Source organism: Sarcophilus harrisii, chromosome 2 (assembly GCF_902635505.1).
Source record: "Sarcophilus harrisii chromosome 2, mSarHar1.11, whole genome shotgun sequence".
In the NCBI taxonomy this organism is placed as follows: Eukaryota; Metazoa; Chordata; class Mammalia; order Dasyuromorphia; family Dasyuridae; genus Sarcophilus; species Sarcophilus harrisii.
In genome coordinates this window covers 246,630,695-246,657,048 of record NC_045427.1, presented here as the reverse complement: position 1 = coordinate 246,657,048, position 26,354 = coordinate 246,630,695, and the positions used below count along the sequence as shown (strand labels likewise).

Here is a 26,354-nt window from a genome sequence, read left to right as displayed (position 1 = left end):
CTGGTGTATAGAAAGGAAAGAGAGGGGAAGTTAAACAGGTTCTGAGATCAAGATAAAGGCAAAAGTAGGCATAAGGTGAGGGAGAGCAATAGGAGATTGTAGTCAGAGAGTAGGACTTCAGAATTGTGAATTATAAGAGATAGTGAAGTCTGAATGTCATTATACCAAAAACATGACTGAGGCAGGGGAGAGAAGAAGGTTGTTGAAACTGAGGTAGTCCAGGGAACTTGGGGATCAGGGAGCTAGAGGAATTCTCCATACTTAAAGTGAGAAGGAAGAGAATTTCAGGAAAAGCTTTAAGACTGTAGAAATGTTTATTTTCAATTCCAAAGGTCATAGTGAAGGGACTGAGGGAGCTGCAGAAAAAAGTGCAGACAGGATTCCAGAGGGCTTGCAAGGGAGTAAGGATGAAATTTCTAGAGGAAGAAGTAGATACGATGTAGCTTACATCTAGAGTACTAATGATGGATACTAGATTTGGTAAACAAGTAGTTAAAATTTGAAATCTTCTCCCAGCCTCACAAAATGTTAAATGAAATATCTGTGAGCTATAAATAGGGATGTTAGTTTAACAACCAGCTCTCAACAACAAAAAAGTTGTTAAAATATTGACACACTTTACCATTAATATTTTCTCCATCATTTTTAGGTTTAATATTTTCTTAAGTGTAAACAATCAACAAAATAAAACAAAAAAAGATAATCCCTGATTAGTAGTATGTACCAATTTCCAAGCTATAAATGCTCATAAAGAAAATTGCACAGTCAGTAAGAGCTGACTCTCACAACCTCCTGGATATAGTGTTTCTACTTCCCATTTAAACCGAAATCCTGATCATTCTATTTTTTCAAAAATTATTTATTTAAAACTAAATACAAAATAAGAAACAATAAAATAGATAAAGACAGAAAAAGGGGGAAAATATTGTCATGTGCCTACTATAACATCAGGGAGAATTCAAAATATGTAACGATAAATTGTCATTTCAAGTAAGCATATATAATAATAGAAGACATCATATTCATGATGTCCATCTTTTCTTTGCTTCCTTGTAGGTTATTCTTTTGTTCTCTGCTTTATTCTTTTTTTTCCCCTTGCACCTACCCACCTCCACCAAACTATTTATGTGTATATAACACACACACATATATATGTATATATATACATGCATACACATACATATATCTATATACATACATTCATATACCTACATACGTTATACATACATATATATATATGCATTTACACATAACATTTGACATGCATCTAACACAATGTTAATATGACTGACATATAATGTAGATTTCTCTCTTGATTGAATCTTTTACTTTCACAAAGTTTGCTTGGTTGAAATCAATGATTATTAGCCCTACTTTTATTTTTCTATTAAATTCTACTCCTGATCCTTGTTATTGTGTTTGTATATATCTCTTAATTCCTATACCTGCTAACTCTTCTTCTTTAGTTCTACTCTTTAACTAGCCTTGCTATTAATTTCCTTCAATACATGAATCCTTCCCTTATCTTTTCCCTCCCTCTTTATCTCATTCCCATTAATCTAAACACCTTATGATCTACACACTCTTCTATACCCTATCTTATCCTATTTCTTCCTCCCTTATTTCTTTATAGGTTTTGGAGGGTGCTATACCTTTTATAGTGTGTGTATACATATATATATGTATATATATAAATACATATAGGTGTATATATAAATACCCCTCTCCTGTATCGAAACTAAATTTCTCTTCTTGTATATATGTATATGTATTATTCCCTATTTAACCCATTCTCAATGTGAGTAGATTTTCAGAACTACCAGCTCTCCTCCCCCATCTAATGCATCTGTGTTGGTTCTTCCTCTGCATCTCATTTGTATGGCATAATTACTATTTTTACCTTTTCCTAGGAAGTTTTGCTTTTTACACAATTCTCCCCCCAGTCTTTTTTTTGGACTACCCAAGATTACTGACGTTAATCTTAGACATATGGCTTACCTTTCTGTGTATAAAACACAAGCAGTTTGTCCTTGTTTGGTTCCTTGAAATTAGTTTTTGATGTTGGCCCTTATGTGCTAAAAACTCAGGTCTGATTGAGACAAAATCCTCAAAATCTTAGAGTTTATTGAATGTCAATTTTTTCTTTTATTATTTCTTTTATTATTATGCTTAATTTTGCAGGATATAATATTTTTGGCCACGGGCCTAGTTCATTCAATATTTCAAGACCTGAATTCAGTCTTTTATTGTAGCCGCTGATAAATCCTATGCAATTCTAATTGTAGCATCAGCATATTTGGATGTTTTTTGTTTGTTTCGTGTAAAATTTTCTATTTGATCTGGGGTTTTAAAAATTTATCAATAATCTTCCTATGTTCCAAGGTTCTTTTTTTGGTCATAACTTTCAGGTAGTCCAATTATTCTTATGTTTTCTCTTCTTGATCTGTTCTCCAAATTTGTTGTTTTTCTTATAAAATGTTTTACATTCTTTTTTTTTTTTTTTCATTCTTTATATTTTGTTTTGTTAGTTCTAGGTTTCTTAGAACTTCACTAGCTTCCCTTTGCCCAGTTTTAATTTTCAAAAAATCATTTTCTTTAAGACCTGGATCTCCTTTTTCTAGTTGATTGACTTTCTTTTCATACTCTTCTTGTTTTTCTTAGATTTTAAAAAAGTTTTTCTTAAGTCTCATTTGATTTTTAAAGTCTTTTTTGAGTTTTGTAAATTCTTTCTGGGCATTTTAAGGTTACTTTTTGTGGAGGAGAGGATCTTTTTACTTCAATTCCTTCTCGAGGGATGAACCCCGATCTTCCTTATTCCCATACTAAGTTTCTATGGTTGGATTCTTTCTCCTTTGCCTATTCATTTTTTTTTTTTTTTAATGAGAATTTACTAGTGTAAACATCTCTAACTGGGGCTATGGAGCAGAGATATGAAGCCTCTGGCTTCACTTCAGTTCTCCCCTTTGGCCTGGAACCCAAAACCAAGAACTTTATCCTCTTGTAAGTGCCCTCAGCCAGCAGCTTCACTCCCCCACTGCTTTTGCATGTACAGGATGTTCCAGTTTCTTCTTGCCCAGGGTTGCATCTCTGTAGCATAGCTGGGCCTGACATTTTTTATCATTTGAGGTTGGAGCAATCTTACTGGACTCAGATCCCCATTCCCTAAGCTGTCCCAGTAGTGAAAGTTCCTGTGGAGTAAGGCTGAGGCAACCTCCAAACCCACTTAGCCCCAGGACTCTCTACTTTTAGCAGAGCTAGCCTAAAGGTATTCACACTTCACATGGGTTAAACATTCGCCATGAGCGTAATTTTGTTTTGTTTGTAGAGGAAATCTGGAGAATTTGGTATTTTTTTTTTGTTGAACTCTGCCACCTTCCCAGAATCCACCTCAATCCTCATTCCAACCAGAAGTTCCCTCTCTTCCAGGGGTGGGTGTATTGCAGACTGTTTTCTGAATGAGATGAGATCTTTGCTTGATGTGAAAAATGGTTAGTATTTGGCCAGTTAGAAAGGATAAAGGAGGAAGAACACTGAAAGGAGGAAGTAAGAAAGAATGGCGTAAGCAGAATCCTGGAGGCAAGAATGGAATACCATTTGTAGGGTTGTTCTTATTGTCCAGAGTAATTGAGGGTGTCACCTTTAGTTCCCTACCCTCACCTCCATATCCATTTTCTTGCTAAGTCCTATGAGTTTCTGTACCATACCCCATGTACACATAGCCCTCCTCTCTGACAGGGGCACCAAGCTAGTGCAGGTCCTTGTCACCTCACACCTGGATTATGGTAATAGACTGCTGGGGGCTCACCCTGCTTCAAGTCTCTTCCATTTTTGTACATCCTCCATTTTAATTGTCAAAGTGATTTACCTAAAACATAATTTTGACCACATTGTTCCCCACTTATTTCTAGAATCAAATGTAAAATTTTCTGTATGGTGTTCAAAGCCCTTCATATCTTCTACCAGCTTTCCAGTCTTCTTTCACCTTACTTATCTCCATGTTCTCTTCAATCCACTGTCACTAGCCCTGTTGCTAATAGGTATTCTCAAGGTTCTTCTCTCTACTCTATATACTATTTCACTTGTTGATCTGATCAGCTCCTATGGATTAATTACTGTCTCTATGCAGATGATTCTCAAATCTATTTATCTCTCCTATTTCCTAACCTCAAACTGAATTGCAACACAATTATTTCTAAGGTTTGACTGATTTCCCATGACAAACTCACAAATGAACAACATTTCTTGGATTGTTTTTAAAGCTGGAGGGTTGGGACACCCCTTCTCACCAGAGTATAGAACCAGAGTTCTGTGATAGGAACAGTTTTCCGTGGTTCTTGATTTGATTCACTTATGTACAGAGGTACAGTATAGCATAAGAATATAGCTGTAGTCAGAATTATTGATAATTTTAAGCTGCATTGTGAGTTTCTAGCTCCCAAGCCAGAAAAGGCAGCTCTGAGAAATCTAAATTATTAGTAGATTCATTACACGTATCATCTTGATAATTATGAAAACCATAATCATATTTTTCTGTGCTTACTCATAAACCCGCATATTTCCTTGGTTTTTATTGGTTTCTGTTCAGGACAAATTAATAAAGTTAGGAAGCTACTAGAAAACACATAAGATGTGGAAAGTTAAAAGGGGGGATTGATTTCCTGCCTTTATTTTTATTGTTTTGTTTTTGTTTTCTTTTAATAAAACACTCACATAAAAAAACACAACAACTTTTACACTTAAGGAGCCTGCCTAATCTAAGGAACCAGATGGGATGGGAAGGGATGAAGAAGGGAAGGGATTGGAAGGAGAAATGGGGCCTAGAGTCCTGGTACCCTTGAACTGTGGAGCAGCAGGAAGAGAGGGGGCTGGTACGCCTGCAAAAGGCCCAGGATGGGTTTTACTAGACTTTGGGTGACATATTGATTCCTAATGGCCTCCTAAGCCATTTCACAGGTAATTGTACCATGAGCAACTGGAAATGTTCTTGAGTGCTCTGGGGATTTCAAGGTAGACCTATTGTATCTAAATGTATTAATTAGAAAAAATATCTTTCAATTTCCTCCCTCTCTTAATTTATTAATTTAATTCCAACTTAATGGGTGTCATTCAGTCAATAAATACTTTGTGCCAGACATTGTTCTAAACACTGGAGGTTTAAAAAGAAAGATAAAAGATACTTCCTTCTCTTGAAGAGTTGGAAATCTAATGAAAGAGGCACAAATGTTTTGGAATTGCCTTTACCTTCAGTTGCTCAATAGATGAAGTATACAAAATAATGAGGTGGATATATATAAATACAAAATGAAATTGCCATCATTGCTTTATAGTCACATCTGTGTGTATATTACCATATTTCTGGACAATCTGCTTTTGACCACATTGTATTTCTAGAAACGGTCATAAAATGGGATGTTTTTAGTATTTGTATTCCCATGGGAACAATGCCCAGATTGGGAATTGTTCAAATAAACCAGGGGTCAGCCAGCTATAGCCTACAAGCCAAGTCTGACCTGCTGTCTACTTAAAAATGTAATAAAACATTCTCAGCTTTTCTATCATACAAAAACAAGTTATGGGCTACATTTGGCCAGTGTGCCATAGTTTAATGACCCCTGAAATAAATCATTGATTTGACTAACAATCTGCTATACCTCCCAGCGTCTGGTTCTGCATGACCCTATTTGGGATTTCTTGGCAGAGATAGTGGAGTAGTTTGCCATTTCCTTCTCCAGCTCATTTTACAGATAAGGAACTGAGGCAAACAAGTTCAAGTAATTTGACTAGGCACAGCTTGTAAGTGTCTGAGGATTTATTTGAACTCAGGAGGATGATTCTTCCTAATTCCAGACCCAGTGCTCCATCCACTACATCACCTAGCTGCCTCTTATAAATTGTCTAATCCCTAGAGTTTGGGAATTGAAAAGGACCTTACAGATATCTAATTTGATTCTTTATTTTTTATATGAATAAAGTGAGAGCCAAACAGAAGTGAATATTTTGGTTTTGACAAACTTTGATTAAACAAAAACTTTTATTTCTGGAATTTTGAAAAGTTTCTGGGGAATTTTTGAGTGGCCAGAATTTCTGTAAAAAGTGATTGTGAATAGTGCATATGTTTTTTGTTTGGATGAATTTCCCTTTATTAAGCAGAAACAACTTTCCAGTATATTGTGCTGGAAAAGCTTGGCATCAATGCTGGCCATCCCTTAACTTCCTATCGGACCTCATGTAAATCGCTTCATCTTTGAGACCTTCAGTCAGTGAGGGGTTTGGCAAGATGATATCTAAGCTGCTTCCCTTAAATGATACAATTGTGAGGGGTTGGAGAACAGGAACTTCTTGAACAAGGTGGTTTTATTGATCTTTCCTGCTTTCCCTTTCTCATTCCTAATGGCCCAAAGGGCAGACTTGAAAAGTACAAAAATTTTTAGAAACCTAGTGAAGAGTATATCATGTTTTAATTTGAACTCTACAACTTTCCCATTCTCCCCTCCTTCCCAAATGAAACAAAACAAATCCAGATCATTCTTCCTAAATTCTTCTTTCCATTAAAAGTATCTCATTTTTTGAGTCAAGTATACCCAAAACTTTGAAATCACCATTGATTCTTTTCTTTTTTTCCAGTTCCCACATTCAATTCTTACTAATTTCATTACTGCTTTGACTCTGGTATTTTTCTCTCTTTTCCATCCCTACTGTTACCACTCTATTGGGGAAGGGCCATGCATAAACAGAAATATGTTTGCTGTTCTAGGTCTTAGTGACATTTGAGGATGTGGCAGTGGACTTCACTCAGGAAGAGTGGAAACAGTTAGATCATGCTCAGAAGGTCCTGTACAGAGATGTGATGCTGGAAAACTATAGGAATCTACTCTCTTTGGGTAAGGAGCTGTTTCCTCTGTGACTCAAAATCATTCATCTTTTTTTTTTTTTTTTTCAATTCAAGAGAATCAAAGATGCAGGCTTCCTGAACTGATAATGCATCAGCCAGGAGGGGTTGGGGGTTATCTGAATCACAAATCAGTTTCTTAAAGGGACCACAACCCACTTCATTACCCCTCTCAAGCAGTTAAAACTTTTTTTTCTTTTTTTTATTTTGAAAAAAATTTCTTTACAACATTATCCCTTGCACTCACTTCTGTTCCAATTTTTTCCCTCCCTCCCTCCACCCCCTCCTCCAGATGGCAAGCAGTCCTATACATCTTAAATATGTCACAATATACCCTAGATACAATATATGTGTGCAGAACAGAACAGTTCTCTTGTTGTACAGGAAGAATTGGATTCAGAAGGTAAAAGTAACCCGGGGAGAAAAACAAAAATGCAAATAGTTTACATTCATTTCCCAATGTTCTTTCTTTGGGTGTAGCTGCTTCTGTCCATCACTGATCAATTGAAACTGAGTTAGAGCTTCTCTTTGTCAAGAAATCCACTTCCATCAGAATACATCCTTATTCAGTATCATTGTTGAAGTATATAAAAAATCATTCATCTTTATTACTGCAACTTTTAAAAGATGCATGCCCTTTGAAGTGCTTAGCTGAACTTTTCTAGGTTAACTGGCCTTAAATTTGAGGAGTAAAAATGGGCACCTTCGTTGTGCCAAATCTGAACTCTGAGTCATCCCCCTTCTTTCAATAGGAAAAAACCACCCTCCACGCTGTGGATGACTGAAGCTGAACAAAGCAGGCTAGAGACAGGCGAGTTAGGAATCAAAGTCAGAGAAATGACTTGCCAGCAAGCCCACAGATGCCAGGGACCATCCCCTAGTGGGGAGGTGAGGAGCAGGGAATCCATCTTGGTGTGTCTGATTCTTGATTTATATATTTATGGCTAGATAGTGTAGCAACAGGAGTGAAACACACAGCAGAAACAGTGAGGCAAGGTTATCCTTTCATAGCAGAGCTTCAGGTCAGAGCTTGTTGATGCTTACCTGAGTTTGAGGACTATCAGTTTCAGAAGGAGAACACAAAGGATTGTTATGCATGAATACACAGCCTATTTGTCGGGTCTTGGCTTTGGAAGATGAAGTGTCTCTTAATATTATCATGACTCTTCTAGAAATCCTAATAACCACAGGCTGAGCCTGGATTCTATAATGGTTCTGTGTCCCAGCACAAATACATATATATGTATATATATATATATTTTTTTTTTATGTGAGCAGGCTATCGAATTTCCAAACCTGATGTGATATCTAAATTGCAACAAGGAGAAGAACCCTGGATAATGGAGAGAGAAATCCCAAGAGTCACCTGCCCAGGTAAGTAAAGGAGAAAGTAAATGGAAGTCAGGTAAATGAAGTGTTAAGCAGGAAGGATTAAAATCTTGGAAATGTTTGTTGGATAGCTTTCTTCAAAGCTCCCCATTCTCCAGATCTGTGGAAAAGATGGAAACCATTTGGTATAAACTAATAACCTGATTTTACTTTACAGTATCATAGAATCTGAGAATTAGAAGGTAATCTTTTCCAGTGATCACCCAGTAGATTCATCACTTCTATAACATTGTTTATAGATGATTACCCAGTTTTTCCTTGAAGCAAATTCAAGGCTCAGAAAGAGCTCAATACCTATTGAGGCAACCCCTTTCATTTTTTGGTTTTCTCTTTTATGAAATTCTTTAAATTTAGATGAAGTATGATAAGAGTCTACCCAATGTTCTAGTTCTGTCTTCTGAAGTAAAGCAGAAGAAATCTACTTACTCCATAGGACAAGCCTTCAAATTGTTTCAGATAATCTTCCTACCCTTGTCCTCTCATACAGTTACCCTTTTGTCTCTTCTCTCCTGAAGTATTGCAAAAACCCTTCTAAGTATGTATTCTATTTTCTATATATATATATATTCTATTTTCCAAACCAAATGGTTGTTGTTTGTTACTGTTCATCCTTTGTTCTTGAAGAAGACTAATGACATCACAGATGTGATATCTTGACTTGAGAGTGAATTGGATTTAAGTGAGGTGGATTGTCAGCCTCACTCCTCCAAAGTCATCAGGGTCCAGTGACAAGACATAGCCAAGAAGACTGGCTATAGCCCAGACAACTCCAAACCATCCTCCACTTAGCTTACAAACATGCCTCAACATATCACTCCTCCCTACATAATAAATTCTAGTGTCTCCATTGATTCTAGAAACAAAGAAACTCTTCTGTTTGACATTTAAGTCATTTGTGAGTTGGCCCCAATCTTCCATTCCAGCCTTATTATACATTATTCCCGTTCCCATACTCTAGTGTGACACCATACTGGCTTTCCTCATTCATGGGGCTGCATCTCCTTTCTTGCATCTGAACTAGTGTTCATTCCTACCTTCCTTGAATGAATACTCTTTGCTCACCTTTGCTGGTTATAGAATTCCTTGTTTCTTGCAGGATTCAAGTCAAGCACCACTTTCTACATGAAATCTTTTTTGATTCATCCCAACTGCTAGGGGGTTTCCAAAATTACTTTGTATTTATTCTGTATTAAATTTGTATTAATTTCTGTATTATTTGTTTTACACTTAGTTAAGGTGTTGTCCTCCCCAATTCCTTGAGGCGAGGAACTTTCCCATAATAGGTGCTTAATAAATACATATTGATTGAATTTCCTTAATGCTATCCTCCAGTCTCACAAGAGTAGACATCCCTTCCTCATCCTCCTAAAACTCTTCTGGATTTTGTAATGGTTCTCTGTCCCAGCACAAAGATTGAAAATTAGAAATGTCCTTTTTGCTTCTTCTAACACTCTTCAGTGTTTCCTTATTTACAAGTACCCTTCATATGTCTAGATTTATGTTGAATTTTTCCTTTCCCTCTATCCAAATTGTTAAAAATTTCTGTCACACTGCTACCTTTCTAAACTATATCTAGCATTTGGCTCATACTCTTCATTCTAAATAGGGTCCATAGTACCTCTTGACTTGATTAATACAACTTATAGCTGGTTTCCTTAACTCTAGTCTCCTTTCTCCTTTCCAAAACATCTTACATGCTGCCTCAGAAAATTTTTTCCTAAAACGTTAGATTAGAATGCTGTAGGATTGGGTGGCCTGTAGAGAGATCTTCTATAGTTGCTGCTGTGTCTGTAAAATATCTTCTCACTTTTTGCTGTTCTGAGGATGATTGAAATGGGAACCTAACCTCAGTTTTGCAAAGGCCATTAGGACATAGGCAAATTGGTGGTAAGATAGTGGTTGGAAGCTGACAATAATTCAGATGAACAACTAAACAGAATCTTATTCTCAATTCTCATTGCTTGCTCCATGTAGCTAGGAGCCAAGGTGCAAGTTTTGACTGAGATAAATATACCAATATACCCATACCCTTACACACCATGATAAAATTCAAGATATGTATCACTGCCAGTGGCTTAGCCTTTCTCTTTCCTCTTTATGCATTCATGGTTCTTATATAGAAATATGTCTTTACCATAACTGATATCTCTTCTCTCATGTTCTAGCATTCACAGCTCCTAGATCTGCTTTCATCTACCACTTCAGCCTAGATTGATCTTTCCATTTATTGAACTTCAAGACTACTTATAGCTTCCAATATACAACATGCTATTATATATGCTCACATCATTCTGTAATTGTTTCATGTATTAGTCTGGTCCAGACACCATGTGCTTTAGGAAGTCCAGTTTATCATCTCTTGATTGAGTTATTATAGTTACCTTCTAATTGGTTTTCCTGGCTCTAGTTTCTTCCTTTTCTGATCCATAGTTGCCAAAATAATATTTATAAAATAGAGGGCTGATTCTGCTCAAGAAAGTACTGCTATCCTCCTATTGCCTCTGGGACTAAACTCCTTTGTTTAGGACCTTTCACAATATGGTTCCATCCAACTTTTCTAGACTTAATACACATTGATCCCCTTGAGGAATTATAACTAAAATGGGCTATCTGTAGTTCTCAATCTACCTTTTGTCTCCATGTTTCTTTATATAGGCTATCCCCCCATGCCTAAAATTCACTATCTACTTACTTCTTCAATATAGATCCCTAATTTCCTTTAAAGCTCAGTATATTTGGTAATCATGGGAACTTTACTTATGGCCCAGCTGCCAGTTCTACCTTCAAAATTATTTTATATTTTTCTTGCATTCACTTGGTATATATTCTATTTATATATGTAGATGTTGTTCCTTCTCCCTCTTCCCCCCCCCCAAAAAAAAAAAAAAAAAAGGAATAAGACATACACTTTGCCATTAAGGAACTTGAAGTATTAGGGGATATTGTATTTGAATACAAATAACTATACTATCCAGAGAAAGGGGAGATCCTAATGGCTTTTTGGAGGAGAATAATATGAGTAGAATTTCATCAAGGATTTAAATAGATGAAGAGGATTAGTTATTCTAAGCAGGGAAAATATTTTATCGAAGATTTAGAATCAGGAATGATATGGGAAATAGGAGATTTGGGGGATATGCATCAAAAAGTAATGGATTTTAAATGTGTAGATTATGGCTAGATTATGGAACACTTTGTGAGATTGAGGATTATGAGAAGCCATTAGAGATTTATCAGCAGATAAAGGACATTACATTAGCATGTGGCTAATAATAACACAATAATGAGTCAGATAGCATCAAGGACCAGGAGAAAACTGGACTACAGGGATGAACATGTTTCATGTGACCATATTTAAGAGCTATCAATGTGATATACCTTGTACTTAACATTCTTAGTTTCACTTTCCTATGACCACCTTAGCAAGTTTCAATTCTTTCAGGAACTGAGACAATGAGCATTTGCTTTTTTTTTTTTTTTTTTTTTTTTTAAATTTCAGACTGGGAAACTAGTCCTGGAATCAAGAAGTCAACTGTAAAGCAGGAAAAAGAACTATCCCAAGAAGCAATGGTGGAAAGATTTACAAGAAATGGTCTTGGGTATTCTAAATTAGAAAAACCCTTTGATTGGGATAACCAGTTGGGGTTGCATAAGAGAATCCAGGAGAAACAATTGAGGCAGATGACTGTCAACCACAAGAAAGCTTTCACTGGGAAGGCCAGCCCTGAATGTAATGAATTTGGAATCAACTTTAATCTAAGTTCAATCCTTATTTCAAAACAGAGAGTTAACATGGGAGATCGTAAAATTCATAAAGATAGAAAGATCTTCAAGCATAATTTAGATCCAATTAAACATCAGATACCATTTTCAGGAAAGAAACAACGCTATAAATGTAATGAATGTGAGAAAGCTTTTAGTCAACATGAACAGCTTATTCAACATCAGAAAATTCATCTTGTGGAGAAACCATATGAATGTAATGAATGTGGAAAAGCCTTTAGTCGGAGTGCAAACCTTGTTCAACATCAGAGAATTCATACTGGAGAGAAACCATATGGATGTAATCAGTGTGGCAAAGCTTTCATCCAGCGTGCACACCTCCTTCAGCATCACAGTACTCACACTGGAGAGAAACCTTATGAATGTATTGTATGTGGGAAAACCTTTAGCCAGAATACACACCTTAGTCAGCATCGGAGAATTCATACTGGAGAGAAACCCTATGACTGTAATGAATGTGGAAAAGCCTTCCGTCATCTTTCTTCCCTTACTCAGCATCAGAGAATTCATACAGGAGAGAAGCCTTACAACTGTAATCAATGTGAGAAAACTTTCAGGCGATGTACAGAGCTTACTCAACATCTTAGAACTCATTCTGGAAATAAGCCTTATGAATGCGCTGAATGTGGGAAAGCCTTCAGCCGGAGTACACATCTTAATCAACACCAGAGAGTTCATACTGGAGAGAAACCCTATGAATGTAATGAATGTGGAAGAACCTTCAGCAGCAGGTCATCCATTGCTCAGCATCAAAGAATTCATACTGGAGAAAAACCCTATGAATGCAATGAATGTGGAAAATCATTCACTCGAAGCACAATACTTGTACAACACCAGAGAATTCATTCTGGAGAGAAACCATATAAATGTAAGCAATGTGGGAAATCATTTACTGACAAGTCATCAATTTTTCAACACCAGAAATTACACACTAGAGAGAAGCCCTATGAATGCCATGAATGTGGGAAATGCTTTAGTCAGATTTCATACCTTATTCAACATCAGAGAATTCATACAGGAGAGAAACCCTATGAATGTAATTATTGTGGGAAAGCCTTTGGCAATAGATCATCCATTATTCAACATCAAAGAATTCATACTGGAGAAAAGCCTTATGAATGTAGTGAATGTGGGAAATGCTTTAATCAGATTTCATACCTTACTCAACATCAGAGAGTTCATACTGGAGAAAAACCTTATAAATGTAATGAGTGTGGGAAAGCTTTCAGGTGGAGTACACACCTTACTCGGCATCAAAAAACTCACGTGGAAGGGAAACTTGATAAATATAATTAACAAGTATTCATTAAGCACTATTTAAGTAGCAATTATATGTTTGTGGTAAAATACAACTATTAAATAAGACATGGTTCTTGCTCTAGAAGAGCTCACAATCTAGAAGGGTATGATAAGTCTAAATAGACAACATAAATTAGAATGGGTTAATATCCTCTTTTGGTATGGGGAGCCAAGGCAATAGAGGCATTAGGGTATTAATGGGCAGATCTCATTCAGGAAGCATAATCCGAGGGGCAGCTCATCCAAGATGGGGTGAGAAAAAAATCAGAAATTGTGAACGAGGTCAGATCTACCTAGATAAACAAAACCAAAATGATGAAATAAGTACCAGGTAAGTAGGTATTACTAGTAACTCATTTGGAGGGAAGAGCTAAAAATTGCCTATTTAAAGCAGGTAAAAACTGAGACAATGATGGTGGACCTGGTGTCCTTGATGATGTGGTTTTATGAGATGCATGCATTCTAGTTTGGCAACTGCTGAAGAGTAGAGTTTCCTCCTCTGTTAATATTAAGTTTTCGGGAATGTTGTCTTCCAACCTCAGCCTCCAAAAGACTTCCATATATTTTCTTCAAAACATATTATAAATCTCTTGTTCCGAACTACTCAAAATGAGGTTACCAATTTTGGCACCATATGTGCAGGACCCTATATGCTTTTATCTTTAACTCTATTTATCCCTTCAACTAGGTTCCAGTGCTTAAATTGAGAAAGGAGAAGAAATATTGTACTACATATATTGTAGAGGGAACTCCTAGGGCAGGAGAAACCTGTTTGATCATTGGTCTTGAAGTTACTTGTGGGTCTAGAGTTTTGACTCTTATTTATCCCTTCAACTAGGTTCCAGTGCTTAAATTGAGAAAGGAGAAGAAATATTGTACTACATATATTGTAGAGGGAACTCCTAGGGCAGGAAAAACCTGTTTGATCATTGGTGTTGAAGTTACTTGTGGGTCTAGAGTTTTGACAAATGTTGATTTTCTTCACAAAGGATGTTGTTGACATAATGCTGCTGGTCACATAGTTGGGGGAAGTAGGGCAAAGCTGCATTAAAAGAACATGATGGTCATCTATACATCATGTTCATTGCAAAAGACTTGGAATATTGTGGAACAATTTTTAAAAGGCCCTTGAGATGGTTTGAAAACTGAAGAAATGTTTCAAAAGCAAAATGATTGTGCATCTGCAAAGAAAACTTACAAAGAACTTTGCTTTGTTGTGCATGCTCTGCTGCCCTGGAACCATCTTGCTGATTCAAAGCTCTTACAATAAACTAATGTGCATTTTTCTGCTGGTATTACAAGGAGCTGTGGCAGTAGATGCCAGCAAGACTTATGTAGAATGATTTTATTCTAGAGATCATGAAAGAATCAAAGCAGAACTCCTTGACTTCATTAACATATGAAGAGCAGCATAAAATAGTGTTGTTAAGGAACTTTCTGGGTTCATTCTAGCAAATGCCCATGAAGTATCAGTCTTGAGAGAAATAGGGCTATTTATTTCATTGGAAGTTGCTTTCTGATCTTCAAGATAAACTTTTGCTTATTTGCTACTAGGGCAAAGATGAAAGATGAGTATTTTTTAAAATAAGATTTATCTAGAGTTTGTAAATTATTTTATTTTTTTTGTTCAAGTGAGCAGGAAAACAAGTATTCATTTAACTATGGATCAAAGTACAAACTGAAATGAATGATTTTAGCCAACAAATGTATCCATTGCTTACTTGAAATCAGAATGTCCTGGTTTCAAATTCCACTTCTGGTACTATATATATATAGAGATAGCCTCTGAGGTCCTTTCCAGCTCGAAATCTGGGTTCCTGTGATCATCCTACACTATATGGAAGACATTATTAGCAAATGAGTTTCTGATAATCACCTCTGTGAGCTGATCTATATTAAAAGCTTTCTAGAAGGAACTAAAATGTATAGAAAACCTATGTGAGAAGTTTAGTTGTTTAACTGTGGTGTTTTGTCTTTCAGAGAGAAATTACCTGAAAAAATAGCTACCTCCAACTCCACTCAAGTTTAAGAGATTGAACAAATATCTAGGGATCTGAGTAATGGCTAGGAGTCACTTTGTATCAGTTAATGCTGTATAAATAAAATCTAGTTGGCTAGATATATGGTAGGCTAATAATCAAGCTTGAGAGCTAAATCAGATGAAAAAGTTCTATAGTCTAAAGTAGGATTTAGGAATTCCTATGAGAGAAATGGTATTGTATATGAATGAGGTTATAATGAATAAGAAATAAATGAGGTTAGTAGTAACCAGCACTTTTTTTTTCTATTTTAACCTCTGACTTTTGGAAATTAGTGTTTAGGGTGGAAAAAAAAGGACACTAGCATGCCTTGCCCTCATCCCTTAGTCTGTTACAATTATGCTGCTTATAAGTTCCAGTAAGTATACTAAAAAAAAGGAAAAAATTCTGTGAAATCAATTGAGGGAGAGGGAATCTCTGGTTAACGTAATCAAGGATTACTTCATGGAAAGGAGGCAGTATCTGACAGCCTTAAAAGATATATGATAGGTAGAGGGTGTTAAGCTTCAAGAAACACTGGAATACCTACTACATGCAGGTACTTAATGCCAACTTATGGGAGACCTCCAAAGGTTTTAAGTAAAACTACTTTGCCTCAAAGAAGTTCACAGAAGTAACATGATCCAAGTCAGATACAGAAAAGAGTAAGATAGTTTCAGGGATGGTGAGTCACCCAGTTTAACTGAAATACAATATGTGAAATGATAAAAAGGGAGTTTGAATCAGATTGCAAAGGGCTTTGAATGCCAGGCTAAGGAGTTTGGACTTAATTTGTAGGAACGTAGTATTCTTAAAAGGTTTTAGCGATAGACTGATACAATCTGACCTTTGCATTGGAAAAATGAATTAGGTAGTTGTATGTAGGATGGGTTGAAGTAAAGACATTGCAGTAATTTGGATGAGTAGTAATGAGGGTCTGAAGAAGTAATACAGATAGGAATTGGTGGTTAATTTGGACGTATGAGAAAAGAGAGGGATCTGTTCACACTTAATAAAATGGTGGTAATGAGGGTCTGAAGAAGTAGTAATACAGATAGGTGGTTAATTTGGATGTGTGAGAAAAGGGAAGGATCTGTTAACACTTAATAAAATGGTGATATTGACAACTTAAATGTGATTTAGCTCTCAGAACCTTCTAGGATACAAACTGGGGGCACCTTCTAAATCTATCCTGTTGTGACCAGGCTACCTGCAGTATCTTTTATGCTCCTACAGACTGTTATCTATATCCCTTATAATATTCAGGGAAGGGCACAGGATTTTCCCCTGCAATGCTACTCCTATAGGGGATTAAATCTCTTACTGAAGATTCCTTCCTTGGTCTCCAGATTTATTCCTAGATATTTATACTTTGTTATTCTTTGGCCTACAGTAAGATTATAACTTAAAACTTTTCACACTGCCATTAACTAATATAGTTAAAATTTGGGGAAACTTTTAAGGAAACATTAGAAATTTCAGTGAAGAATAGTTATGAAAAAGAAGTGAATAAATGCAATACTTCTTGGCAGAAGCTGTTAGCTTCTGAGCTTATCTGGTTATGGATAAGAAAAGAAAAAAAAGAGATTGATTAGTAGCATTTGAAAGGTGCTTCCTAATTCCAGATGCCAGAAAGGTTTTCTGATCAATTAAGAGTTGTCTGGATTCCTTAACTAGAGCTAATAGTACTTCCAGCTCCATGCTCCTGAATTTCTAAATGAATAAAACCCAACATTTACCTTGTAATTTCTTATTTGTTGAAAACTTCCCTACAGTGGCAGCACCATTGTTTATAGAAATGAGCTCCTTATTGAATGAATATTTTATCACTGGACTTCTTTTTTTAATGGATCACTCTTCAAATATTTCTAAAAATAGTAGGGCTCTGCACTTAACTAATGGCTTGCCATGTGTAATCTCTTCCTAAGTCAAGGACTTCTATCAGGAATTCTGGAAGGTTATGTCTTGCAGTCTGTTCTTGCCTTTGGACTTGATTACAGAATTATCATCCCAGAGTGAGTGTAACATTCTGGTCACGGTAGAGGCTTTTGACTAAAACAGTAGGTTTCCACTGCTTCATAACCAGTGTAAATAGTCTTTCAGGAAATCATTTCAAGCCCTTTTCTATGTTTTGTTTTCTTTTTAATCATGGACCATAATACATTTTTAAAAAGATTATTGACTACAGACAATTCTTTTTTCCATCCTATACATTAAATTTCATCTTTCTACCAAATACCACTCTTTATCCCTTTCACCCTGCACCAACAGCCAGCTGGAGAGAACCAGCTTTACCTTGGGGCATATCTTCAGTATTATCATTAGAACAATTGTCTCTTATTAGCTTTTGCTAAAAACCTGAGCAGTTCATTCATGTTTCTATTCAGAACACTTACAGGTTTCAGTTCTTTTCCTCATATTTAACTCATACCATTATTTCTGCAGTCAAAAACTACTTGGATAAGTTGGAAGTTGCTTTATTTCAGTTGCAAGATCTCTTAGAGTCTGTCTAATCAGTTATTGACCACTTAACCCTCAGTGCTCTCCTATTGGTTGGTTGCACACTCTGAAACTTTCATATTATCTGACTCTCAGAAAGTAGATGTCAGGAACATTGGGTCTTTCTTAATGTGAATGGTGGCCTTCCAACTTAAGTATCCTGCTGCCATATATATTTACCCAGCCTGATATCAGTCATTCTTAAGACCCAATGTCTCTAACCCTTGTAACTTCATACTCATACTAGGATGTAGTTTTCACCTCTGGAATCCACATAAGCCTTTATTTTATGGCCTATGGGTATGGGATTGGAGGAACTTGCACCAACACATTTTGAAAGGGAATCTGTGCCCCCCAAAAAGTGTATGAGACAAATCCTCGATCATATAAATCCACAGAATTCAAGAATGGAAAGGGATTTCATCCTTTTGGCTTTTGACAAATCTTGCATCCTGTACTTATTGCAGACTCCTGCTTCTGTCACCAACTTCGGATGGTTCACTTAGTTATGCCTTGACCTACAGTTATCAGTCAACTCAATCTTTTCACAGACTTCTTTATACATTAGAGATTTCAATGAAGAAAAGCCATGAAAATGAAGGAAAATCATTAGATTTAACCAGTCGTTAAATACTCTGGAGCCTAGATGTTATTGTTCATTATTAAGTATGGTTCAGAGATAAATGTGTTTAATCTTCCCCACCCTTTTTCTTCTATTTTCCTTCACTAAAGACACTAACTACTTAAAAGCAGCAGTGTACTGATCTGATTTCTCACTAAATTTCAATCTTCCTAAAAATCCATTTACAGAAAATTGAGTTTTCATAATGAAATCCATATAACAAAATATTTTACAGAAGAATTGAAATGATAGTCCTTGTATTACTTGAAATGCTTCTGTAAATTAAGATTTTATCTAGGAACAATGTTATAATAGGATGTCATATTTTTAACAGGGGCCCAATTTATAGAAATAACATACTTTTTTAGCTATGTGGTATAAATATGATATCAAGCTTTCTAACTGGTAATTAAGTAAATCAGTGATGTTCTGTGTGGTTACTTTATCCACTGACAATAGATCAAAATATCTTTATTTACCTTATATAGCCTTTGTCTATATTTTCCCATGAATCCTGTGTTCTCTCAGCCTTACTTGGCTGTGGGATTGACCAAGGACTGTGACTGAATCTCCCATGACTAGGGAGCATTGTGTTGCAGTAACAAGAAATTTGGTTTTGGAAGTTAAGGATCTCTATTTCTTTTTTAGCTTGACTACTTGCTACTTGGACAATTGCTTTCATTTCTCTGGGCCTCAGTTGCCTCATTTTCTAAAGTGAGGGGGCTGAATGCCCCTTAAGTAATTCACCAAGTTTTTTTAAACTCTTAATTTGTGATCCTTTGTCACAGCCTCATGAATATAATCTGCCCAACTGGGCAGACCAAGATGAGGAAACAGACTTTAACAACAAAATCTGTTAGAGACTAGAAGCAAGAGTTGAATTATATGAATCAGGAAGACCACCATTGGAGTAATAAGTATGAAATAGAATATAAGACACAGAAACATTTCTAGGGACTAGTAGATTAGCAGTAAGAGCAATTGGGAGCAAGTCAAATGAAAAGAGAAAATCAAGTGAAAATTCAAATACTAGAAATCCTGACAAGATAAACCTTAACAAAAAATTCATGCAGAACTTTCCAAGTTCTGCAAATGTCATATGTATGATAAATCTTTCCCTCTTGTTCCAGTAAGGGTTATCAGTCCACTATATGAGCTTCCTCCCAAGAAAAAATGAGGAGGCCAGGGCTTGGTGGAATTGTACTGGTTCAAGGCTTTTAATTAGGAAACAGAAAATTACTAAGTCATTTCCCAGAATGTTTTCATCTAAATCATATTCTTCTTCCTTACCTCTATCATGTGTTGGAGAGAGCCTTCGTACTATAGGCTCATAGAATTAGAAATGGGTCTTGGGGCCACAAGCACAGACATTGAGAGCTGTCAAAAGGGCAAACCTGCATTTATGTGTGTTCAGCCTGCAAGACTTGAATTGAACTTGGGAGTTCCAATGAATATCCAGTGGATACCACCTACATAATATGGAAGGGATATAAGATCTGGTATCCACTGTTATTATTAAAGATCTGTCCATGAAGAGATTAGTCATATTTAATTCCTTAAATGTATGAATTCTGTAGCTGTCAGCCTACCATTTAAATGAAGCTTTGGCATCTTTCAATTTTTTGGTCACTCTAGGCTATTTTCCATTCCTCAAAGTTGAATTTTGGATATGGAATTAGTGGACAGAAGTTCTGGTTGGTAATTGGATTGTGACAAGCAATGGAGGAGTTAATTATTTTAAAAAAAGTCTAGTGATTTATTACTATCATTAAAAGAGCAGTACACTTATCTAAAAAGTAAATTCAAAACTATAATTAGTTTTAATTGAATTGTCCAGGATATACCCAATGAGTTTGGCCTGATTTCTTAATTCTGGTATACATGATTAGAGAAGATTCTCATTTGGATTTGTCAAGTTCTGTGATCATTTAGGACTATTTTCAACATGAGTGCATGGTTAAATAAGTGTCCTCTTTATGTCACTGGTTACTATATGTATACTTGTGTGCTATGAACAACATAGGGTTTGATGGATGATTATTATCTGTGGCCTTTGATTTGGATGACCATTGAATTATTTCTTGGCCCACCATGAAGCCTGAATAGGTGCTTTCAACATTACCAAACAATAAATTGGTCATCCAGCAGAGGAGAGCCTAGTTTGGTAGACTGTACACTTCTGTTACAGGAGGAAGAAGTTTAAGATCTTGCCACAAGAGCATGCTGCCCTGAAGAGCAGGAATCTTGGTATACATGGAATAACAAAACAGTTAAATCAATTTGAAGCTGCTTGACCCTTTTCCAAAGAAAATCAAAGCTTGCTGGCATCTGGGATGCTATACTGTCCATTTTGTTGGCTAATATTTGAAGAACTGAAGGAATTTTAACCCCTGAAAGACCTTATATTGTCATACTTATCCAGATAATCAGTGTCATGGAGAAGCCATAATCGGGAAGGGGGCTTTTTTCTCATTTTATGTGCTTGTTAGCACTCATTGGCCTAGGAGTCAGGTCTGATCTCATTGGACAGTTTCAAAGTTGAATCGTACCTTATCAGGGAGGAAGTTCCTTGGATGGATGGGGCTCTGAATCTTAACCTGGATGGTGGTGAACAGGGCAGAAAAAATATGACGCAGTCCTTGTTTTGACCATCAGCCTAAGGAGCAAAGATATTCCCAATGTGATGATGTATACAGTGGGAAAGCTAGTTCAGAGGTCGAAGTGATGATCTTCATGATAATGGGACCAATTTGTATCACTTTTTTTGACAATGGCACTAGTTTCTACCACTGTCTTTTGGGTGGGGACAATTCCCTTGTTATGGATTTCCAGGGAAATCACAAGCTTGGTAGTTATTGACTTCATGGAGTTTCCTAAAAGAAGCCTTTACTCTGATACAGAATTATTAAAACTCATTTGTAATGCTCAATGCTTATCACATATTCTGTTTTTTTATGTCTATAACATACAAATGTTGAATTTGGCCAGTTGAATTCTAGCCAGATATTTTCTTTATTAGCTGGGAACCTAACCTGATGGATTATTTATCTTTCTGGGCAGGTTTACTCCATCCCACACCCCCCAAAAAGGTATAAACTGCCTCAACTAATGGGTAAAGAATAGAATTTGAGAGAACCGATCATTGCCCCAGATTCCAGAAAGACAGTAGAAGTTATCTATGGGGTGGACTAACAAATATGCTCAACCAAAAACTGCTGGCTCTTTAAATTTCTGGCCTTGAAATCCAATTAATTCAAAGTTTCCTAAAGTCCACTGAACAACAAAGAGACCATCACCAAAGCACCACTCTTAAATAATATTAAATGAATGACATATCTTTGTTGCATTGTTTCTGTTTTTCAAATTTGTAATAAATTTTGTAAGATTTGAACCAGAAACTTAAATATTACTGAACTGAGACAAATTGTTCCCACAAGTCAAGAGTTCTGAAGTTTCCAAAAGTGGAAATAAATCAGATGTGTAGTATAAGTGGAACTGAGTGGGAGTTAAGGCCCCTTTAGCACCCAACCATCCATAGTTTTCAGTGGTATGGCACCTTGTTTGCTGTTCCCCCTAAGTCCATGGGAAGGAAGGAGAGGGAAAAAAAAAATTTGTTGATTCCATTTCTATGTAAAACTATGCTAAATTCTAAGGATATTAATAAAAACAAGGGAATATTGCTCTGAAGGAGGCTGGTTTGTAATGGAGGAAGACAATACACCAAAAATTGATGAGGGTGATTGGATGGTCCAGGATAAAGAAGCCCCAGGTCCTGAGGCAATTTACAGGATGAGACTGCAACTGAGACATTGCTTTAAAATCTGAAAAGTTAAGAACGAAGTCAGGAAGGAACTAGGGTAGTTAAAACCCAAGACATTAGAATGTTATTAAAGAAGAGTTCAAGTTTGTGTGATGAGATTGATCGTTGCTTACTCTAGAGAGGAAATGGGAGCAAGACTATTAAAACAAGAAAAGCTTATAAACAAATTCTGTAAGTCTTTGGAGAGGTGCCCAAAGTTGCCTAATGTGTTAGAAAAATAGACAAAAGTTTCTACATTTGAGAGTACCTGCACTTACAGGTAAAATCGAACCTAGCAAGATCTCAGTGATGAGGTCTATGACTTTTCACCTAATCCATTATATCTAACCACTCCAGTTCACCTTCATGCTTCATCTAGCACCTACTAGAAAATTAGGACCCACCTTATCCTAATTCTACACTTTGCTCTGGGAAAACGGTATTCCCATTGTCCACAGAAAAGATATGGCAATTGACTGGTTCTAGGCACAATCTTTATAACTCTCCACATCAGAATTCCCCTCTTTCCTAACCTACCACTTTCCTAATGTTTTCTTCCCCTATTAAAATGTAAGCCTATTGAATACAGGATCTCTTCTTTTTGTATTTGAATCACCATGGGACATATAACATTTAATGTCTTTTCATTAATTCATTCTGCAAGGATTTTGAAGAACCAAGGAAGTTGAGGCCACCTAATTTCTGAAAAACCTTTTCAAAAATTGAAACCCAATTCCAAATGTGAAGCTGAATGGTATCCAGTTAGTGCAAACAAGGTGAGAGAAATACCTCCAAAGAGACTTAAAGACTTGAATGGAACCTAGTAAGGAAAAGAGAATTCCCCTTGATCAAATGTACTGTACTTAGTATCATACTCACTGGAACCTGAGATCAATGTTTCTGTGCCCCAGGGCAAGGAAAATTACCTGGTATTTAGGCATGAATATATACTAAGAACTATAGCCATTGATTCAAGTAATAATACACAACATTTTATGTTCTAGACATGATGCTAACTACTTTAAAATTATCTCTTGATCTTCAAAACTCTGGGAGCTAGGTACTATTATCACACCCATTTTACAGTTGGGGAAACTGAGGCAAATAAGTGACCTGCCTAAGATCACACAGCTAAAAGCGTCTGAGGCTAGATTTGAATTCAAGTCTCCCTGACTCCAGGCTCACTCCCCACCTAGCTAGAGGCATTGTTGGGTGGGGTGTCTTTTTTTTTTTTTTTTTTTAATAGCCTTTTATTTACAGGATATATACATGGGTAACTTTACAGCATTAACAGTTGCCAAACCTCTTGTTCCAATTTTTCACCTCTTACCCCCCCCCCCCCCCCTCCCCTAGATGGCAGGATGACCAGTAGATGTTAAATATATTAAAATATAACTTAGATACACAATAAGTATACATGACCAAAACATTATTTTGCTGTACAAAAAGAATCAGACTCTGAATTATTGTACAATTAGCTTGTGAAGGAAATCAAAAATGCAGGTGTGCATAAATATAGGGATTGGGAATTCAATGTAATGGTTTTTAGTCATCTCCCAGAGTTCTTTTTCTGGGTATAGCTAGTTCAGTTCATTACTGCTCCATTAGAAATGATTTGGTTGATCTCGTTGCTGAGGATGGCCTGATCCATCAGAACTGGTCATCATCTAGTATTGTTGTTGAAGTATATAATGATCTCCTGGTCCTGCTCATTTCACTCAGCATCAGTTCGTGTAAGTCTCTCCAGGCCTTTCTGAAATCATCCTGTTGGTCATTTCTTACAGAACAGTAATATTCCATAATTTTCATATACCACAATTTATTCAGCCATTCTCCAACTGATGGACATCCATTCAGTTTCCAGTTTCTAGCCACTACAAAAAGGGCTGCCACAAACATTCGTGCACATACAGGTCCCTTTCCCTTCTTTATAATCTCTTTGGGATATAATCCCAGTAGTAACACTGCTGGATCAAAGGGTATGCACAGTTTGATAACTTTTTGAGCATAGTTCCAAACTACTCTCCAAAATGGTTGGATTCGTTCACAACTCCACCAACAATGCATCAATGTCCCAGTTTTCCCGCATCCCCTCCAACAATCATCATTATTTTTTCCTGTCATCTTAGCCAATCTGACAGGTGTGTAGTGGTATCTTAGAGTTGTCTTAATTTGCATTTCTCTGATTAATAATGACTTGGAGCATCTTTTCATATGACTAGAAATAGTTTCAATTTCTTCATCTGAGAATTGTCTGTTCATATCCTTTGACCATTTTTCAATTGGAGAATGGCTTGATTTTTTATAAATTAGAGTTAATTCTCTATATATTTTGGAAATGAGGCCTTTATCAGAACCTTTGACTGTAAAAATATTTTCCCAGTTTATTGCTTCCCTTCTAATCTTGTCTGCATTAGTTTTGTTTGTACAAAAACTTTTCAGTTTGGTATAATCGAAATTTTCTATTTTGTGATCAGTAATGATCTCTAGTTCTGCTTTGGTCATAAAGACCTTCCCCTTCCACAGGTCTGAGAGGTAAACTATCCTATGTTCCTCTAATTTATTAATAATTTCATTCTTTATGCCTAGGTCATGAACCCATTTTGACCTTATCTTGGTGTACGGCGTTAAGTATGGATCAATGCCTAGTTTCTGCCATATTAGTTTCCAATTTTCCCAGCAATTTTTATCAAACAGTAAGTTCTTATCCCAAAAGCTGGGATCTTTGGGTTTGTCAAAGACTAGGTTGCTATATTTGTTGACTGTTTTATCCCTTGCCTAATCTATTCCACTGATCAACTAATCTATTCCTTAGCCAATACCAAATAGTTTTGGTAACTGCTGCTCTATAATATAATTTTAGATCTGGTACAGCTAAGTGGGTGGGGTGTCTTATTGGTAACTGGCCAAGTAATGGTAAGGATCAGTTGGACCAGTCAGCTTTAGCTTGTATCCTATCATCTCACTTGCTTCTGAAAGTTATAGAGGAATTTAATAACAATACTCCAGGATTTGGCTTTATACTTCAAAATGGGTGAACAATAACTGTGAAAAGAGCTAATGTATTCTGGGTTAGTGGTTCTCAGCCTCCCCTCCCCTCCCCTCCACCTTCACATCAACATTAAAGATGACAAGAAGAATGTCTGAGTCCTCCAAACCCACTACTTGAGCCTTTAGATTCTTCAGCATTCCCTTCCCCTCTCACCCCCTCACCCTTTTCTTTTTATCCCCAGAGTTTGCAGCAAGAGTAAAGCTGCTATTGTGATCTTCCTGTTGCCAAGCTGGAAAAAGCAGGCGGCAAACTGCAGCTGGGAATGTGGAAGTCTCAGAATGTGCAGAGCAACTTTGAAGCATAACTAGAGAAATCCAAAACACTAGTCAGGGATGTCACTTTACTGCTAAGAAAGTCAAGAGTATACAGAGAATACAAGGTAACATAAGTAAAAATGATTTTGGAAGTCATTTATTCCAACCCATTTTTACAGATTAGGAAACACCATTTCTTGGTCCAAGTGACTTCAACAAGGTGTTACAGATATTTACAATACCCAGAATTCAAATCCATGTTCTCAACTTGAAATCTAACACTCCTCACTGAATCACACACACTGTTTTACTTTGTACATAGCACATCAACCTCGAGCAGTGGACACAAAGTGATGCATCCCCTTTGATTGTATTAAAAGACACCAAAAAATGACTTTTTGGAGGATAAGACCTATGACTGGGGAAAGGCATTGTAGTTGGCAGTTTATGCTGAATAGCAACTCATGAGTAATCCCAAATTTGAGATTTCACGGATTGATCCTTGTAGATTGCAAAAAGGGATTTCTCATAGCATCCTACGTAAAGAAAGAAGATAATATTTTAAATAGTTCTTGAATGCCAGTGAGTTCTTGGGACAGAGTAGGCCTAAAGAGAAGAGGGCCCTTTGTTCAGCAGCCCCCAAATTATACTTATTTTCTGGAGGATTTAGGGAAGGTCACATTTTCCCCTTACTGCCAAAATTTTTCTATAATAGATACTGTATTTAGTCATATTATACAGCCAGATACT

General features: G+C 36.4%; 1 protein-coding gene across 2 annotated transcripts in view; it reads left to right on the top strand.

Annotated features, from left to right (window-relative positions):
- Positions 1-22,882, top strand: part of LOC100933452 (zinc finger protein 883) — a 48,038-nt gene extending 25,156 nt beyond the window's left edge. Inside the window, exons 4-7 of one of the 2 annotated variants that reach the window (XM_031951847.1) lie at positions 6,755-6,881; positions 8,168-8,263; positions 11,778-12,929; positions 20,688-22,882. In XM_031951847.1, the coding sequence (XP_031807707.1) occupies positions 6,755-6,881; positions 8,168-8,263; positions 11,778-12,929; positions 20,688-20,689 (1,377 nt within the window). In that variant the 3' untranslated portion in view covers positions 20,690-22,882. Of the gene's footprint in view, positions 1-6,754; positions 6,882-8,167; positions 8,264-11,777 lie in introns of both variants that reach the window. The other variant, XM_023494420.2, reaches the window with a different exon arrangement.
- The last annotated feature ends 3,472 nt before the right edge of the window (positions 22,883-26,354 follow it).